Here is a 20,948-nt window from a genome sequence, read left to right on the forward strand (position 1 = left end):
AGCTCTTCTGCTGAGTATCAGTGCTGGTTGAGTACCTAATGCTACTGGTTTTCACAGCTCTTAAAAATCCTTGAGTACCCAGATTTACAATTTAAAACAAACAGAACAAAATAACACCCACCAAGTTTGGAAACGTTGTAATCAAATGAATTATAGAAAAGCCTTTCTAATAATTTAGTTACCAAATGCAGCTCACCGGCTAAAAATGCTTCTGTCTCAGCCATTCTGTTCCCAACTCAGACCAACAGTGTCCACGGATTTTTTTTTTTTTTTTTCCCAGAACAGTCCAGATAACACATTAGTCATGGACACAGGAACAAGGGTCACTAACAACTCATCTGTTGCAAGGAAGTCACAGTTTACCAAATAATTAACAATTGTGATGGTGTCATTGCTTGAGCCTTGAAGAGGTTTTACAGGGGAAAAAACCGAAAAAACAAAAAACAAAAAACAAAAACCTCACCAAAAAAACAAGGAAGTTTTCAACTATGTCTTTTAATCAAATATGAACGATTCCAAGCATTAAATAATGTTTGAAAGACAAACTTTCTAGTTTTAACTGAAGTAAATATTTCTGATTTTGAGCCAGGTACTTACTGAAGCCAAGGAAGTTTTCTTGATTATTTCTTCTTCTGCTTCCTGTCTTCACTGTTCCTAAATTCCAAAAGTCAGTCATCCAGTAATTGAGTCCCAACAACCTTAATATTCAGTTTTACCATCCTTTTGAAATAGGCCTTTGCATACAGCAGGGGAAACTTAGTTTCTTACCAGTGGAATCTTCTCAGGAAAACTCTTACCACTTAGCATTTCAAAATGGGGTTTATTGGGGTCACTTTTCTACATACAGCAAATTAAACCACTTAACTCCTGAAAAGGAGTGGAGAGGTTTCAAAGAAATATGAGAACATCTGCAAAAGACAGCTGGGACAATCATACAAATAAATGAAGAATACACCAATTCCATTTACATTATGAAGATGTTTTCCTTCAACTCATCCAAACATTTCACATTTGTGACATCATTTATTTCAGAGCATATTCTACGTTTATAATATTTTTTAAATGTTACAATATTTACAAGACAGATGGCACAGAAAACTTGGTAGTATAAATACCTGCTAGTAAAAATGGCAGATTACATAGTTTTGTCTCTCTGAAGATCCTTGTACGTTACTGAACATAACAAAGAACCCCAATGGGGAAGGCACCTTTTCCTAAATGTTCTACTGTCATAGCTTGAGACCCTCAACATTATTCTTCAAGTTCAACAACTCCTTTTCCTGCCTTCTTTTCTCCAGTTTGAAGGCTAATTTGTTAGCTTTCTTCTCCACTCTCCGTTCCTGTATAAGAATACATTAGTGTTATTCAAATCTTCAAACAAACGCAGACTAATTTTACAAAAGAAAATCTCTATGACCACTGCCCCCATAAGCTCTTTGTAAATCTTCCATTTGAGAAAAGTACTTCACCTTGCGTTCCTCTTTTATAGCTTGCTTTCTCGTTCTTTTATCTTCTTTGCTTTCGTTTTTAGATCGAGGTTGGGTTGACACCTTTGGCAGATCACTGCCATTAATCATCTGCATTCTTTCAACTTGCTTTGCTGTGAGTCCTTTCTTAGGTAAGACATTGAGAGGTATTCCTGTTTTAGAAGATATTTGGATTTGTTTGGGCTGAAATAAAAACAAAAATCATACTAAGGTCATTTCCCATTCCTATTAAAAAAGAGCTCACACACATACACACAGCTCACTAATGACATATCATGTGTTGCTCTTCCCAATAGTGTTTCCAGCCACAAAAGGATACAGCTACCGTGAAAAAATGATTCATCCACTGTTTTCTGCATTGCATACTTCAAGTAGCTCAGGACACCAAGACTTACCTTTGGTTGATACTTGATAATTTGCGGATGGTTATATAAATTGGAGTATGTACCTTTAAAAAAAAACAAATAAACACGTATCGATACAACCACTTTCAATTCAGAAAACATTACTGAGTTCCTACTATCTTCCCAACTTTGATCTTTTCATACTTTAATGAAGTCTCTGTTATAGCATGGGGGCCAAAATGGCAGTCTCTCTTATTACAGATGTTTTGAAATTTTTTGCAACTTAGTAACAGGAATATTACTTTTTCTAAATCATTTTCACAGAAAACATACTTTTTCAAAATACTGATGTATTTAATACTTTAAAATCACTACCATACCTTTATCAGTAAAAAAGACACCAAAATACTTACTACAAATAGATTCACAATCCCACTTCTCTTTAGCTTCTTCAAGAACTACAGTAACAATCTCTTCTTCCTCAGACCCATCCAGTTCATTCATTAGCAGGTCCTGATCCTCAAAGGGTTCCAGAGCATTCAGTTTTACACAACTTTTGATTGAGTTTTTGAAAAAGGCAGCAAAAGAGGGAAAAACAAAAGACCACCCATTATTATACTGTATGTTACTAAAACTGGTATGGATGTTTGACGAGCTATGGAAACAAGAGTATTTCAAAATTGTGTGTGTGTGTGTACCTTTATTTTGAAAGACAGAGTGAGAGCGGGGAAGGGGCAGAGAGAGGGGGAGATAGGCTCTGAAGCAGGCTCCAGGCTCTGAGCTGTCAACAGAGAGCTCTACGCGGGGCTCGAACACACAAACTGTGAGATCATGACCTGAGCCGAAGTTGGACGTCCAACCGACTGAGCCACCCAGGCGCCCCAGAAACAATAGCATTTCAAAAAAATCCCAGCTCTCCCCAGCCCCAATGTTCATTCCACTGAGAGAAAAGAGATCTCTGCAAGGTTACAATAAACAAGATGGCAGCTTTCCTAAAACATGGTCTTCTTAAAGCCTCGAAAAGTTATTACCCAATCTGTCTCTCCAAAGTGATCAAACAATTCACTCATTATATGTAGCCCTTGTTCCACTGTAGGATCTGCAAGTGATAGTGATCACGGAAAAGGAGACCCTTCCAGCAGACGTAAACACTTCATTAGTTTCTCGCAGAAAAATCACCTCAATATGGATGTTGATTTGCCAAATATTTGGCCATAAAGTTATACTAATATGGCTGGAGAGACAAATTCTTATTTTTCTATGAGCCATAAAAATCAACTTCTCAGAATGCCTGGCATTTCAGAAAGATGAGAAGAGCATATATAATCAGAAGTCAGAATTCTTCAGCCAAGGAGGCTAAAAGCACCACCTTATTCTCCAAGTGGAATGTGATCTTCCACCTCCCCACTCTAACCCTCAAGCCCTTCAATTGTTGACTCTCAGGTCAGAGCCATAAAGAAAGTGGTTCTCAGTATGTTCCCACCCAAAGTTACAGTCAGCTTCTGAACCTCAGTATCAAAATGTGAGTCAACACTGAAGGAAACATACCATTTTCTCAATATAGATTCTGACTGGGTGATTTTCTAGATTCAGATGTTGAACTAAAAACTTTATTTGAAAATGAAAAAAAGAAAAGTCACCCTGCTTGTCATGCCTCCGAGCTCCATACCAACTTCAGGTATGAAGTCTCCTCGTTCATTAACACTTTGTTTCTCTCAATAAAATAATCCTATCAAGTAAAGCTCTCAGAATGTTCTTTTGACATGGGCAGTGTTCCCCATAACCAAGATGCTCCTTTCATTCTTGTATCCTCTCAACTATGGACTTAGAACTCTGGTCCTCTGGTACCCAATATCTAATCATCACCCTTCCTTCTATAAAAATTAGAAATAAAGACAGAAAGAATCCTTACCTACTCACTCTCTAGAGAAATTCAGCTTTATTGAATCCAATAGATTTCCTCAATTTGAAAATAATGTTTTCAGAAATCTAAAGACCATCTCTCTCAAGGATCTGACCCTTGCAAAACAATTATACTTTGGTTTTCATCTTTTATCTCTGCTATGGTTTTTAAAAACTTTTTGGAACTAAGAGCTAGAAAATACTATTTTGTCTTGAGCTGAGTCTACCCTCCATTTGAGACAATAAACACTATTTTAATGATGGATGGAAATCCATTAAGACCGTAAGAAAACATGCAGAAAAATGAAAGTGGAAAAAAAAGTAAGTGAACAAGGAAGAGGCACGTACTTCTCTGCCTTCTCTTTATAGTAGTCATTCAAGACTTCCTCTAAGCGATTGCTGTCTACTTGAATGGAACCTTCCAATTCAGCATTATCCAGAGCTCCAATTTCATCATCGTCATACTGCTCATAAAACTTGTATATAAAGAGAAAAGATACCATGAAAAAAAATGTTTTAAAACTACAGCATTTAAAATGTTACTTTTTTTTTTTTTAAGTTTTTTTAAAGGTAATCTCTACACCCAAGGTGGGACCTGAACTCGCAACCCTGAGATCATGAGTCGCAGGCTCCACCAACTCAATCAGCTACGCACCCTGGTTTTTACATTAATTTCCTTTCTACACAATTACTTAAGCACTACCATGAGATCACAAGCACCATTACAATGGTATGTGGAAGACATTCTACCCAGTACTTTAAGACTTACATTTAGATGGAAAATAGGCTGCCATTTAATGAAAGTGAAAGATGATCACTCTGTCCAGCTTAGAGAACAATGCTAGGTAGAAATCTTTACTTCAGGCTCTACAGATGCTTTCAAATTCAGTGATTATGCAGACTTTAAGGGGGCTTAGTTACAAATTTCATTCTTGTTTAGATGTTTACTGTATTATTCAAACTCTGTTAAGAGTAAATGGGATGATGTGAATCCTGAAGAGTGAGGTTATCTGTAGTAACAGTTCACCTACTGGTACTTAGTGAAAAGGTAGCAAAGTTAGAACCTTTAAGATTCACTCTAAAGGAAACCAACCATCCACCCATTCATCATTTGCTGAACAGTCTGAATTCCTACCATATGCCAGATACCACATTAGACTTGGGGCTATATCAGTGAACAAACATACACAAAAAAACAGAAAAGTAATGGAATTTTGTTTATGCTTAGGCCAATGCTTGAGGAAAACAGCATAATCTTGGGGATTGGAGTCAGACTCTCATTATCAAAATATCAAACCTCTAAGGAAAGTCAGGAAGTTCTATCAGCTGTCTCAGATCTATATGCATTCTTTCCAGAATTAAAACTAGGATGGTTTTGTGATCTGTTTTAATAAGACAGGCGATTTCTAATGTTGAAAGTTTTAGCTTTGAGTTCCGATGTCATAAGAAATTTACCAGGAACCAGTATCAAAAGGTTCCTTATCTGGGAACCTTACCTTCTCAAATCTCTCATCATGAAGAGTCAGCTGTTCATTTCTTCTCATCACTGAGGATGTTATAGAATACTCAGTAAAGCGACTTTTAGTTTCCTCTTCCCAGAACAAATGATTTTCTACAGCCCCAGGAGGTTTTCCAGGGACAGACATGGCCTCATCTGATGAGTCCGCAGAGCCATAGTTATCGTCATCTCTACCTCTTTCCTTCTCATCATCCACATCTTCCCACTCACTGTCATCTTCAGCCTCAGATTTCCTAAAGTCAGAGTCATAAATTAACTGTCAAAACAACTTGAGAAACAACAGAACCAAATGACTTTACACAAGTAAAATTTGAGGGTATTTCAGGGAGGATTCCTGTTTAAGGCAGGAACAGCTGTGCTGCCTGACCTGTCTGGTATGGCTGGAAAAGTAATGAACCAGCAATCAGGCAACTTGGGACTTTAGCCCCACCTATCGTCAATTTGTAAAGACCTCAAGTCTCACATTTTCTGCTCTAAAATACAAAAGCCTCACATTAAATGTTCTCAAAGGTCTCTTGCAGTTTTAACATTCTATAGATACCACCCTACAGAAGAACCAAGTCAGGTCATTCCCAATTTGAAAGAAACAACACGTACTGTATATCCATTCCATCTTCCTCTGTTGGCTTATTGGCCTGAAGAATAAAATCATCTTCAAGCAGATTGTCTGGATTATCAAAGTCAAAATCATCATCAAGAGCCGCAACGATGTCCGGATCAAAATCCAGTCGAGGTCCTAGAAGGAAAACAAAAACTGAGCACTAATTCCCAAGAAAACAGCATTCCTTTCTGTAACATAATCTGAGTACCTATTCTATGCCACATTCTACCTATCAATGTATTGAGGATTAAAAAAATGATTAAAAACTTTAAGCTCAGGGGCACCTGGGTGGCTCAGTTGGTTAAGCATCCAATTCAGCTCAGGTCATGATCTCCCAGTTCGTGCGTTAGAGCCCCGCGTCAGGCTCTGCACCGGCAGCTCAGAGCCTGAAGCCTGCTTCAGATTCTGTGTCTCCCTCTCTCTCTGCCCCTCCCCCACTCATGCTCTCTGTCTCTCAAAAATAAATGAACATTGAAAAAAATTTTTTAAAAATAAAAAATTAAAAAAACTTTCAGTCTAGTGTGGAACAGACATAGAGGGTTGAATGGGAGGAGATGGGGAAACACCTCTGGTTTCAGTACTCAAATCATAAAACCTCTTGCATTACAGACTATATTAAACTTCATCTACTTATAAAATTCACAGCATACACCTGCAGTTAGAATCAGGTTTTAAATTCACCTGTAAGAAGTAACTCAAATTGGGACATCTGGGTGACTAGTGGGTTAAATGTCTAACTGGATTTCAGCTCAGGTGGTGATCTCACAGTTTGTGGGTTGGAGTCCCACATTGGGCTATGCGCTGACAGTATGGAGCCTTCTTGGGATTTTCTCTCTCTCTCTCTCTTTCTGTCCCTCCCTGGCGCGTGTGTGCTTGCTCTCTCTCTCAAGATAAATAAGCTTAAAAAAAAGTAACTCTAAGTATGTGTGGCCTGTTAAACTTCTAGCCTAGGAGAGTTTAATAAATCCTGTTTCTTCAGCTATGGTCTTCTGTGTGTAAAAATAGTCTATGAAAAACCTCAAGTTCAAACTTGTAAACTGACATGGCTTCCATTCCAACCCCCCCTCATAACATGGGCCCTGCTGGACTCTCCAGCCTCATTTCATACTAATTCTTGCCTCATTCTAGGCATGCTAAAATATGGTTTCCTGTATTCATGTTCTCTCAATTTTGCACATGCAGCTTCCTGTTTAGAATATCCTCTCCTTCCCACCCCCCTCCTCATCCACCTGCCTAACTTCTACTTAAGAAATAACAGACACCATTTTCTCCAGGACAACTTGCCCACTATTACCTAAACCATTTATTCACTTGCACAATTAACTGTAATTTCTTCTTTATTATCCATCTTTCCCAACTCATAATAAATTCCCTGAAGTCAGATATTATGCTTTATTCTGGTTTAAGCCCAGAGCCCATCATATAGTGGTAACTCAAAAATCTGTGGAATGAACGAATGAATGCTACAAGGCAAATATTACTCAATTAAGACAATTCAACAGAAAATACCAAACATCACTTCTGTTTGTTCTAAAATACAATGTTGATAGTAAAAATAAATAAAACTTTTCAGTGTATCTGCAACAGATGGTAAAATGGACTTCCACAAAATACACTCTTGGGAGAAATTCTGAAAGCAGATTTAGTCTATCATAAGTATGTTTGGGGGGGTTGTTTTGTTGTTTTTGAGAGAGAGGGAAAGTGCATGAGCAGGGGGGAGAGGGAGGGAGAATGAATCTCAGGCAGGTTCCATGCTCAATCCCACAACCCTGGGATCATGACCTTAGTCGAAATCAAGAGTCGAATGCTCACCCAACTAAGCCACCCAAGCGCCCCCAAGTCTATATACATGTTAAGGCTAACCGAATGTCATCGTTTCCACTGCAAGAGGCTAGGTCCAGGTTAAAATTCCCCTACTGGATCTCCAAAAACAGTTTTCTTACTTTCCTCTCCAAAAAGGAACTTCAAAGACTAAGAATTTGATGGCAATGAAAGAAAAGTATCCTGTTCACTCATCCTTTCCTAATGACCGCTAATCTGAATTTACACACATCTCAAATTGTTTCATCACTTTATCAGAGACAGAAAAACTATCATTACTATGCTTTGTTTGTAAAACACAGATCAAATCACTTGAGAAGTTCAAGAAATCAAGCACACCTGAAACAGGAGCGGCTTTATTCAACAATCCAACATCTTCCTCAAACTCTGATGCAAATACTGATGAAGGCAACTGAATTCCCGTGGTCTTGAAAGAGAAATTACACAATGGTTAGATTCAGAAATACTTCTGAACTGGGTTGAAGTGTCCTCCCCCCACCCAAATTCTTGTCCACCCAATAGCTCAGAATGTGACCTCATTTGGAAATAGGATCCTCGCAGATGTAATTAGTTAAGATGAGGTGACAGTAGATTATGGTGGGCCCTAATTCATCAAGACTGGTGTGTGTCCCTGTAAGAAGGCCATGTGATGACACGAAGCCACAGGGGAGAATGCCATGTGAAGATTCAAGTGGACTGGAGCAATGGGTCTACGAAAGCCAAGGAACACCAAGGATTTCTGGTAACCACCAAGAGCGAGGAGATAGGTGTGGGACAGTGTTCTTGCCCTGAGCCCCCACAATGCAAGCAATGCTGCCGAAAGGTTACTTTTGGACTTCTGACTTCCAGAGCTGTGACAGATTACATTTCCGTTGTTTTAAGCCACCCAGTGGTAATGTGTGGTAATTTGCTATGGCAGTCCCAGGAAAATTAATACAACTATATCCTGCATTGTCTCTCACTTATGCTCCAGTTAAATATCTTAAACATGTATATTCCATCAGCTGAAGCAACAAGCAGCTTCAAAGCAATACTTCAAAGTGTTCTCCAGTATTCCATTTAATGCTCATGAGATATCAGCATGTTTTAGTCAACAAAAGCTAAGAAAGATCAAATGCCATGCCTGCCTCAAAGTGCTCAAGTGAAGTTCTGGGATTCAAATCCAGATTTTGCAATGCCACTGTCCTCGTCTAAAAATTTAATCTTTTCCCTCTTAAACCGAGATAACCTGCCAATTTCTGGTTAATAGCAGAGCATTTCCCTGAACTGGGTATCTTAAATCCTGGGATGGTCATAAATCATCTCTCCATCCCTAGAACCCTTTGAACTCTCTTGTATAAAGTGATTTCACATCAGTCTTTCAGGCACCATCTTGCTCATGGCTAACCAAGATGTAGATTACTACCACCACTGCTTAGCTAGTCCACACCTAATCCAACCTTCACATCACTTCCAGATTAACACTCCTGTAATATTTTATAAGGTGCCCTTCTCAAACTTGTAATGGGTTTTGATTTTTCACTCCTGATTTTCAGGGTCTGTAAAATCCAGGCCTATTCTACGTATCCAAATTACTTTTACTCAGTACCTCTGGTAAGATGACTGCCATGTAACTCAGGTCCAGTTCCTCACATCATGGGATAATTCAAAGTAATTTATGGAGCACACATGTCACACACTGATCCAACTACTACCTATGCTCCTTCTAACTGGAATGTTTCCTTCCTCTCTTCAATACGACCCACCCTTTAGTGTCCAGCTCAGTTTCTCCCTCCTCCATGAAGGCCTTATTGGATCACTTTCCCAGAACTTTCCTTTGAGTGAAATCTCTCTCATTCTTCATACCACACAAATACCTCCACTTACGCTGGCACATATAACTGACTGGTCCTTATGCTCTGTTTGATCTTTTTTCAATCAAATAGTTACCAATGTGAGGGTCACATGTTATCTGTCTCATGTACCTCATCACCCACCATATCCTCAGTCTAGTAGCAGGCAGATAGCTGAGATGTTGGCTCTCGCTGGCTCATGGAGCATGTGAAACTGGAAACCTCTGAGGAGCATGAGTAAAAGCTATGGAGTAGTGCACACCAAGCAAACTTAGCTTCCAAAAGGCGCTTCTTGGTGGCATAAAGTACAGGAAAAGATCTGGTTTCTGCTACAGAGTTCTTTTTTTAAAGAAAAAACAGCTTTACTGAGATAGGATTAACATATGATACAACTCAGCCACTTAAAGTGCACAATTTAATGACTTTTGATAAATTATTTTTAAAAATTATAAAATATGTATGTAGTTTTGTTTTGTTTGTAAGATATTCTGGTTATTCTTGGAAGGTGGGATCAAAAAAAAGGATCAGGGGCACCTGGGTGGCTGAGTCCGTTAAGCCTCCAACTTCACCTCAGGTCATGATCTTGCTAGTCTATGAGTTTGAGCCCCACGTCGGGATCTGTGTTGACACCTCAGAGGCCTGGATTCTGCTTCAGATTCTTTGTCTCCTTCTCTTTGTGCCCCTCCCCCACTCACACTTTGCCTCTGAAAAATGAATAAACCTTAAAAAGATAAAAGGGAGGATCAGCTTGTGTTTAGTGAATTCACCTTTGGAGGTATTTTTCGAATTTTGAAAAACAGTCAAAGAATCACAATCACAGAGTTTAGGGATTACGTTCTTTTTTTTTTTTTTTTTTAATTTTTTTTTTTCAACGTTTATTTTTATTTTTGGGACAGAGAGAGACAGAGCATGAATGGGGGAGGGGCAGAGAGAGAGGGAGACACAGAATCGGAAACAGGCTCCAGGCTCTGAGCCATCAGCCCAGAGCCCGACGCGGGGCTCAAACTCACGGACCGCGAGATCGTGACCTGGCGGAAGTCGGACGCTTAACCGACTGCGCCACCCAGGCGCCCCGGGATTACGTTCTTAAAAAAGAAAGGTGGAGGCACCTAGCTGGCTCAGTCGGTTAAGCGCATGACTCTTGATTTCGGCTCAGGTGATGATCTCAGTTTGTGATACTGAGCCTCTTGTCGGGCTCTGCACTGATATGGCACAGAGCCTGCTTAGGACTGTCTCTCTCTACCCCTCCCTGCTCGTGCTCACTCTCTCTCAAAATAAATAAAAGTAAACATTTAAAAAAATGTGTATGTTTTTATTGGTTGCAGTAGTTGTGAACTCTGCTGAGTTTGCCCAGCTGCTTTCCACCACAGCAGGACCTCCTTTCCTTCATGTGACAATCGAGCTGCTCACACAGGACTACTTCTGTACTGCTTCATTTCCTGTTTCTAGGGTTTATTCAATATTTCTGGTTTACTCAACTTTGGCAGTTTGTTACAAAATACTTCAAAATCAAAAAAGCACAAAGGACTCATCCATATTTTTGCATCATGCTACAGAAAACAGATGGCATTTTTGTTTTTAAATAGAATTCACTCACCCTTGTAAATATCACTGAAGCGTCCATTTAAGAGCATTATTCTCTTACAAAGCCAATTAGACAGTGATTACTCTTACCCAAAATTAACTGAGGATTAAAACTTAATCTTTCGGGGCGCCTGGGTGGCGCAGTCGGTTAAGCGTCCGACTTCAGCCAGGTCACGATCTCGCGGCCCGTGAGTTCGAGCCCCGCGTCGGGCTCTGGGCTGATGGCTCAGAGCCTGGAGCCTGTTTCCGATTCTGTGTCTCCCTCTCTCTCTGCCCCTCCCCCATTCATGCTCTGTCTCTCTCTGTCCCAAAAATAAATAAACGTTCAAAAAAAAAAAAAAGAAAATTTAAAACTTAATCTTTCAAAAGCTAATCTTTTTTAACTTTTTAACAATTTATTCATTTTTGAGAGACAGAGACAGAGCATGAGTGGGGGAGGGGCAGAGAGACACAGGATCAGAAGCAGGCTCTGGGTTCTGCAGCTGTCAACACAGAGCCCGACGTGGGGCTGAGACGCGTGAACCGCAAGATCATGACCTAAGCCAAAGCCCAACAGAGCCATCCAGGTGCCCCTTAAAAAGCTAATCTTTTAAAAGCCAATACAATTCAGCCAGAAAAATGTAAGAACTTTATTAAGACTTTTCTCCCTAAAATAAAGTTGAAGCAAGGGGCACCTGGGTAGTTGGTTAAGCATCCAACTTTAGCTCTGGTCATGATCTCATAGTTCATGGATCTGAGCCCTTCATTGGGTTCTGTGCTGACAGCTCAGAGCCTGGAGCCTGCTTTGGATTCTGTGTCTCCCTCTCACTGTCTCCCAAAAATAAAGAAACGTTAAAAAAAAAAAAAAAAATGATAAAGTTGAAGCACTACCAGACCCTCTTCCCTCCCTCACTGGGTCATGGAAGGAGGTGAGCCAATAAGATACCTACCCTACTCCTGATAGTAATATCACCTTGGGAAAGAAGCAGTACAGAAGTTGGTTCTGTTAGGACAGAGATGTGGGAGTGGGCTGTGGGACACAGCCCAGTGGGAGTGGGACAGGGCTGTGGAGTGGACTATGCAGCCTTACAAGAGAGCTACAACCTAGGGAGTGAACGAGAGCAGCTGCAGTTATTACCTTCCTTTGGGATGATACCCTGAAATGCAACCCCTCCTTAATGCAACAAGCTATAGACTGAAGGAGCTATAATCACACTTCACTGAGGAAAACAATACCTAGACCATGACAGGATTGAAGAATGAGAAGCAGGAGAAATTCGTGCCCTTTTTAACTCTTCTTTTTGTCAACAAACCCAATAAATAAATAGCTTTTTTTAAGTGTCAGGTGATATAAAAGTTTCACAGGAAAATTTACTATACACTAATACTAAATAAAAAGATAAAGTCGTATGACACGAGTATCCTGAACATAAACAAGGAAACAGAACTTGTTAGTAGTATTAATTTCAAAGAAATATGTGCTCTAGCTTATACTTTAAAGAAAAAATTAAAGTACACCGCATTTTTGTTGAGAAGAGTATCAGAAACTTCATTATGATATCTATTGCTTCTATTCTCTTCTGGTCAGCTTACAGCTTTTTACAACTGTTAAAGATCCGAACATTCCACAAAAATTAAGTTCTACCTTAGAAGACAGTTTATGACACTAAATAGTTAACGCATGGAATGTCAGCTGCTTTTCCTCTATTGGAAGGTGCTTTCTAACATGACTACATCTATTAATGAAAGGTTCTAACCCCGTCAAAGGCTGCAACTTCCAACCGCTGCCCCCAGAGAACAGGAAGCCTACTGTCTCCTATGCACACACACATACATGATTTCAAGTGAGAGCGTGGCTTATTTTTGTGTTCAGATTGACACCATTTCTCGCCCTAGTTATCTTGATTTATAAATGGTGGTTTCTTCACTCGCTCCCACACATATTGATAAAAAGCCTTACTGAAATTTCTAAACTTCCTCCTTTTTCGTCTCTTCTGTTGGGTGCACTGAAGGCACTTGTGAGAACCAGCTCTGAGGGCCCAGATGGTTCCTTCAGGTGCTGCAGATAGTCATAGCCATCATCAAAGAACACACCGTACTTCCTCTGTTCTGCTCGCCGTTCTTCGTCATTTATCTAGGATAATAAACAAAATGGAATCAGCACCTCTTCCAAGCACAAGCCACAGGAACCTTCCAGTGAACACAGCTTTCAGAATAGGAGGCAGATGGCACACGAAAGATGTGGCTAATAAGAATGAGACAAAGAATTCTTGAAAACTCAGGAAAAACAGAGATTCTGAACCCAAGTGCTATATAAAAGTTAAATGGAATGAAAACAATTACTGCTTCTACTAGACATTTCTGTGCAACAATTCACGCCAAGGTAGAAAAAAAAGAAGTGTTGGCGAGAATGTGGAGAAAAAGGAACACTCGTGCACTGTTGGTGGGAATATAAACTGGTGAAGTCACTGTGGAAAAGAGAATGGAGTTCCTCAAAAAATTAATTGGAATATCATATAATCCAGTAATTCCACTATGATTTACTCAAAGAAAATGAAAACACTAATTTGAAAGAAATATATGGACTCCCATGTTGACTGCAGCATTATTTACAACAACCAAGATATGGAAACAACCTAAGTGTCCACTGACAGAGGAACAGATAAAGATGTAGTGTGTATATATATATATACACACATACACACACAATGGAGTATTACTCTGCCATAAAAACAAAAACAGTGAGTTCTTGCCACTGCAACATGGACAGACCTAAAGAGTATTATGCTAAACGAAGTAAGTCAGAGAAAGACAAACATATATGATTTTACTTATGTGTGGAATCTAAAAAAAGAAAAAAAAAAACCAAGCAGAAGTAGATCCATAAATACAGAGAACAAAACTGATGACTGCTAAAGGGGAGGGTGGGGGGATGAGCAAATGGGTGAAGGGGAACAGGAGATACAGTCTTCCAGTTATAGAATGAGTTAAGTCGTGGAAATAAAAGGTACGGCATAGGGAATATGGCCAATGGTACTATAATAGCATTGTTCAGTGACAGATGGTAACTATGCTTGTGATGAGCACAGCTTAACGTACAGACTTGTCAAATCACTATGCTGTACACCTGAAAGTAATGTAACATTGTATGTCTAACTACAGTTCAATTAAAAAAATTCAGCCAGGGCACCGGGGTGGCTCAGTCAGTTAAGCGTCTGACTTTGGCTGAGGTCATGATCTCGCAGTTCATGAGTTCCAGCCCAGTGTTGGGCTCTGTGCTGACAGCTCAGAGCCTGGAGCCTGCTTTGGATTCTGTGTCTCCCTCTCTCTCTGCCCCTCCCACACTGGCACTCTGTCTCTCTCTTTCTCAAAGATAAATAAAAAACGTTAAAAACTTTTTAATTTAAAACATTAAAATTTTTTTAATTTAAAAACTTAAAAAAAAATTTTTTTTTTTTAAATTCAGGCCAAGAAACACACACACACAGAATTTTATCACGTACTTGGAGGGTTAAAAGACCAGAGGGTCCTGAAAAGTAAGTACAATTTCTTGTATTTATATGCAAAAAAACCCTTCCCAACATACAACACAAGCAGGCTTTACTAAAAAGCTAGATACAGTCAATGTTCTCCAAGACTTCCTATCAAATTTACCAACACTTACACTCTGACAATCAAGTCAACTTTTTAAAGGTTTCCTGGCATTTTTTTTTTTTTAATTTTTTTTTCAACGTTTTTATTTATTTTTGGGACAGAGAGAAACAGAGCATGAACGGGGGAGGGGCAGAGAGAGAGGGAGACACAGAATCGGAAACAGGCTCCAGGCTCTGAGCCATCAGCCCAGAGCCTGACGCGGGGCTCGAACTCACGGACCGCGAGATCGTGACCTGGCTGAAGTCGGACGCTTAACCGACTGCGCCACCCAGGCGCCCCTCCTGGCATTTTTTAAAGCTAATTCATGAGAGAAGCGATGAGGTTATCATCACTCCAAAAGGGAGTCCGTGGTTTTGAAATGACAGGAAAGCAAAGATGTGCCCTAAATAATCATGCAGCACTGTAGCTAGTTTAGTAAATAGCCACTGTTACTTTATAACATTTGCTCATTTAAACATCTCAAATAAAGATGCTTTATCCTCTCAATCAAATACCCAAGACGTAAAAATCAGCACATTTACTGAAAATTAAGTCACAGATTTTGTTTCCCAGAAGATCACAGTTGTCTGAGAATAGCAGCGGTTAACAATTTATTTAAAATCTGACAGTCTGCCTGCAAACTTATTGGCTATATAACAGGACCTACTTTCTGTGTGGGCAATAGAACCCTCTGGGGTGCAGTCTCATCCGCAGCTAAAGGATCTCGCTGGCTCCGGTGGACCAGGTGAAAAGATACAGCTTTCTTCTTCTCTATAAAAGGCTTCTTCTTCCTGTGAGGCTTCAAAGCAACGGAATCAGAATAAGCCGTTGAAAAAGAATAAAAAAGGCCATAATCCACATAGGCACCTTCAGGAAGTTACATAAAGGGTCAACAGATTTTTAAAACTCACATTTCTGTGGTAAGCAACATCAACAATGTTGGAGAAAATCTGTACTTACCTTCCTTCGATAAACATTTGATGGCACTTTGTGCCAAACCTTGTTATGGGTTCTGGGGATACAGCAATGAGAGAGTCACAGTCCCTACTCTTATCAAGCAAACCATAAGTAAAAAAAGATTTCAAGTAAAGAAAATAAAACACAGTAACTTACAAATGACTAACAGTTACTTTAGACTGGGTGCTCAGAGAAGGTCCCGGACAGGTGGAACCAGAATGACAAGGAGGAGCCTGCCACAGAAAATCTGGGGAAGACCATTTCCAGCAAGTTATGCACGGCGCGTACCAACTATTAAGTGAAACCAGGACTGCACAACTACAGTAAGATTCATCATTTCTACACTCTTATTACCCTACCCAACTCTGACTTCCTAAACTGAGAAAGCATCATCCCAGTTGAGTAAGCCACCTTGCTTCGGGCCCAAACTTAGACTCTCCCACAAGTTGCCTATGCCGAGAACACCCGATGAGCAGACAACTGGCATTCCAACGTCTGGAGAAACCAGCCAACTCCCCCTCCCGACTGCAGAAAGCACAGGATGATACGTTTGTGTGTTTTGCGTTCACAGGGTTTTTTAGGCCCCTTGGAATAAATGGGAAGCCATTCTCTTCTTTCCACTCCCCGGGGAGGCCTGGCCGTGGGAGAAGCACTCTAAACTGCAAAGGATGCCCAGGGTGGTGAGGGTGACCCATACGGGGCACAGGGCCGCCAAGCCGCCTCCCCACACCTTTGGGCCAGCCGTCCCAAACCCTGACCGTAGTAGCCACTGGCACCAGAGGAAGCCGCCAGGCGTCTGGAAAACCAGAGCGCCCCGTACCCGAGACAACGAGGCTTGCTCACCATGTTGCAGCTGCGCGGCGCTCACTCCAGAGAAGAGTGACGACGGCACGCTGCCAGCCCCGGGAAAATGACTATTACCAAAACGCCAGCAAAGCCCGAATCCCCGCTGCGTCTTTAGGCCTCTCCACACATGCAACCCCGGAACCCATACAGGAAGTTAAGCGCAGACGGTGGAAATGGGCCAATCGCCGAAGAGCTGAAGCGGTCGCGGCCGGAAGTTACCCATAGCTAGCTCCGTCGCAACGATCGCGAGAAGCTATTGGGAGGTGGAGCTATTTTCTCCCCTGGGGGCGGGGCTTTTCCGGCCAAAATCAAGTAAGCTAGCGAAGGGAGTGTTGGGCGCTTTTGTGGCGGTGAGGCGCGAAAGAGGGGTTGCTGTTTCTAGAGGAACTTGCTTTTGTAGCGCCCTCTACCGAGAATAGAGGCAGGCAACGTATCTAGCATCCCCATTGACCGTTGTATTCCTGGCCTATTCTCACCCATAACACACACGCGCGCGCACACACACACACACACAGAAGGAAGGTGGCTACCCTCCCAGGTCACACACACACACACACACACACACACACACACACACACACAAAAGGAAGGTGGCCACCCGCCGGGTCACCGAGGTTTCAGGTTCCATCTCCTCTGGGCCAGCGCGGAGTTGGTTGCCTTAGCAACGGAGGATCAGGGCCTCGCTATTCTAGGCTGCACCATGCTTAATCAGGTCTTTGTTAAACATCCGGTGCACAAACCCCCGAGATTCTGTTGTAAGTAGAGGCATTTGAACTAAATAAATATGTCTGGAATCTCTGGTGTTTGCATACCTTATCTTATAAGAAGGAAACTAATGTTTATTTTCTTCCAAGTCGTTCCTCAAATGTTTTAACGTGGTTTAAGCAAATAGGCTATAATCACACCTTCTTAGGGAGATTTCAGGCAGGTGCCCGCGCGCGCTTCCAGCTTTTCCTGGGAAAAAGAAAGTGTTAATGCAGTCATCGTCTTATCAGCAAATCTTTCCTCAAATATGTGTTTCCCCTTTCCAATACCTGGCGTCTTTACAATGTCTGAGTTATCTTGGATTGTGTCTCTCTGTCTTCCTATTACTACTACAAATGTTTATGGAATATTACTCTTTTATTACAATATAAATTATAGAAACAATTTAGATTAGGACCACAGAACTTGTCTTTGAATAATGCTTTGTAACAGATAGAATACCTAACACTTGTATGTGCCAGATGTTTGATATAGTTAAGCTCCATGTGCTGTTTTCATCTGTTTTATTTACTACTGTGCCTGTCTCTTCTCAGGGCCTAGAATAGTGCCTGGCACATATACTCAATAAATAATCTGTTTAAATGAATTAATATGCTGGCACTTTGCCTCAACTGTCTCATATCTTCCTTACCAAACACTTTGAGAGGCACTATCATTTTCATCATCTTACAAATACTAAAACTGAGGCACAGGAAATGTCCTACAGGTAGTAAATGGCAGAGTGGAGATTTAAACCTGAGTCTGACTAGACCTGACCACTTAACCATAACTGGCTGGTTTTTAAATTTTTGAGTAATATTCTGTTATTGTATACATTTACTGATGTAGTAATACACTAGACACACTGTGCCGCTCACTTTGTATTCATTATGTCATTTAATTCCCTTGATAAATCTGTAGGTAGATGACACTTAGCCAATCTTATAAAGCCTGAAGTTCAGAGCACTGAAGTGATTTGCCTAAGGTCACACAATAAATGGAAAAGTTAGATGCGTAGCTCATCTGGTCAAGAAGGCCACACCCTTAACCATGTGCTACATTACCACCATAAAGCAAGCAGCCAGCAAATTCTGTCCATTCTACTTTTTAAATAGCCAAAGATATCACCTCATTACCCCTCTTATCAAATTTATCATTTTTAGTACTCTAATCTGATCATGTCATTTTCCTGTGCAAAACCTTTCAATGTCTATGCCCTGGCCTCAGGATAAAGTCCAAACTCTTGCATAGCAGCTCAGAGTTTCTATCATCTGGCCTCTACCCATCAATTTAGTGTTGTGTCTCCTATTCCCCACACATCACTCTATGACTCAGCCCTGTCAAACTGTTTGCAGTTCCCAAAGGTACCTAAAACAGATGGACTTTCTTCTGCCCATCTGAAAATTTCTTTCTCTCGCCTTCCTGTTCAGGTGTTAGCTTAGCCATTTCTGCCCCTAGGAAACTTATACTCTTCAAAACTAGGGCCCACCCTAAATGTTTTCACTGTACCCTATGACTACTCAGTTACGCCAAATTATAAACCCGTACCATTCTCAAATGTCTTTAGACTCAAGTTGCAGAAACCCACTTGAGGGCAAGGATTTTTGTCTTACCTAATTTACTTCCCCCAGGGCATATAGCATAGTAAGGACTCAATAAGAATTGCACTGTTTAAAGCACTTTACATATATTTACTCTTTAAATTCTTAAGGAAGGATTTAAGAGATATACTATCATTATTCTCTTGTTATATACAGATTAAAGATTGAGGAACATAAAGTTGAGTGGACTTTGGCCCAAGAGCACAGAACCCTACATGATGAAGCCAGACTGTGAATTCAGGTGTAGCCGGAGAATTGCACCCTTAACCATTACAATATACCCATTTAAAAAAGTCGACACATATGGTGAGCTTGCTTGCATTAGAGCTATACTATATATGTGTGAGCTCATTTAATATTTGTTTAATACAGTATCTAGAACAATGCATTCATTAAAGTAGTATATATATACAAAACCTTGGCTTGTCTTAACACAGAAAAAAATTTCCTATCACTAATAAATAACCACCTAGTCTCTTATTAGTATGCTCTACTAAATGGCATCCATTTCAAAATAATTAAACAGAATTTTATCTAAAAAAAATTTTTTTTTAAATGTTTATTTTCGAAAGAGAGAGGGAGCACAAGTAGGAGAGGGGCAGAGAGAATGGGAGACACAGAAACCAAAGCAGGCTCCAGGCTCTGAGCTGTCAGCACGGAGCCTGACATGGGGCTCGAACTCACGAACCATGAGATGATGACCTGAGCTAAAGTTGGACGCTTAACCGACTGAGCCACCCAGGCACCCCAACAGAATTTTAATTAACTTAATTCTAATTTCTGGTTTAGTCTAGGCTTTGAAAAATTTTGTATTTTCTATGAGAAATGAACTTTCCCATTGAACCGTTTTTACCGTCTTAACACCATTTATATCACACTTAACAGTGGTTCTCCATCAGTATTGCCCAAAGACCCCCAGCACCGGGAAACCAACGCACCCAAAAAGTGGAGAAAACTTGCTTGAATACAGCAAACTAACTAGACAGTGATGCAGTGACTTTAGGAGTTATAAATTATGTGCTTGACAATATTAATAGAGCTAGTGGAGATAGTTAATATATAAAAAGGGAAAGAGCATCAAGATGATGTACCAGAATGTCCACAGTAGCACTGTTTTTATTAGACAATAATAACGCAACTAAAATTCCACTAGTAAGGGATGAATTGAAAAAAATTAATAACCATAATCTCTTATGAAGCTGTTCTAAGAAAGAGGATGTGGACACTTATTCAGTCAGAAAAAAAGCGGGTGTAGAACGCCATGAAATAAAAAGCAGGTTGTAGAACACTATGCAAATGGCATTTATTGTTGTTAAAAATTATAAATAGAAAACATTTTACACAGAAATATCATAGTGCGTGAGAGACTAAGAGAAAAATTACCAGGTGTACTCACAACTGCAAAGAAAAGACCTCCCCCCCCCTCCCCCGCCATTCCCGAAACCAGCCAGGGCGTGCCCGGTTGTAGTCTGACATAAAGGCGGGAACCAATCAAGTTCTGCTGAATGGTTTGAAATAAAGGCAGGAACCAATCAAGTTCTGCTGAGCGTTCAAATTTAAATGTCAACCAACAACAGCTCTGTAACCTCTAAAAAAATATCCCTAACTTGTTTGTGCCTGTCTATAAAAGAAGCTGTAAGATCCTTGCTCAGGGCCTCTTAGCGTCACCAGCAACGAGTGCGCGGGGGACCGGGTTCGAACCTGCAATAAAGGACCCTTGCCGCTTGGCTTTGACTCTGGACTCTGGTGGTTTGTTTTCGGGGGGTCTCTCGAATCGGGGCATATCACATAGAGGAGGTGGAGGGGGTAAATATACCAAGATTTCGGGAGAAGTAGGTTTCTGCAATTTAACATTACATTTAAATGTGAGCTTTGGGGCGCCTGGGTGGCGCAGTCGGTTGGGCATCCGACTTCAGCCAGGTCACGATCTCACGGTCTGTGAGTTCGAGCCCCGCGTCGGGCTCTGGGCTGATGGCTCAGAGCCTGGAGCCTGTTTCCCATTCTGTGTCTCCCTCTCTCTCTGCCCCTCCCCCGTTCATGCTCTGTCTCTCTCTGTCCCAAAAATAAATAAACGTTGAAAAAAAAATTTTTTTTTTTA

The 20,948-nt window shown here is 40.7% G+C and overlaps 2 protein-coding genes across 3 annotated transcripts in view; both read right to left on the bottom strand.

Moving 5' to 3' along the window:
- The window catches only part of ZC2HC1B (zinc finger C2HC-type containing 1B), a 41,683-nt gene extending 41,292 nt beyond the window's left edge, over window positions 1-391 (bottom strand). For both annotated transcript variants that reach the window (XM_040448980.1, XM_040448981.1), the window contains exon 1: window positions 197-391. In XM_040448980.1, coding sequence (XP_040304914.1) covers window positions 197-224 — 28 coding nt within the window. In that variant the 5' untranslated portion in view covers window positions 225-391. The remainder of the gene's footprint in view (window positions 1-196) is intronic.
- A 409-nt stretch (window positions 392-800) lies between these two features.
- Window positions 801-16,665, bottom strand: LTV1 (LTV1 ribosome biogenesis factor). Its single transcript, XM_040448978.1, has 11 exons — window positions 16,503-16,665; window positions 15,370-15,501; window positions 13,030-13,203; window positions 8,014-8,101; window positions 5,850-5,988; window positions 5,230-5,485; window positions 4,082-4,209; window positions 2,245-2,384; window positions 1,883-1,935; window positions 1,470-1,670; window positions 801-1,340 (listed from the first exon to the last, which is right to left on the bottom strand). The coding sequence occupies exons 1-11, from the start codon at window positions 16,503-16,505 to the stop codon at window positions 1,230-1,232; spliced, it is 1,425 nt and encodes a 474-aa protein (XP_040304912.1). The 5' UTR covers window positions 16,506-16,665; the 3' UTR covers window positions 801-1,229.
- Window positions 16,666-20,948: the final 4,283 nt, after the last annotated feature.

The sequence above is a fragment of the Herpailurus yagouaroundi genome, unplaced genomic scaffold, assembly GCF_014898765.1.
Source record: "Herpailurus yagouaroundi ecotype Mexico unplaced genomic scaffold, PumYag 198, whole genome shotgun sequence".
NCBI lineage: Eukaryota > Metazoa > Chordata > Mammalia > Carnivora > Felidae > Herpailurus > Herpailurus yagouaroundi.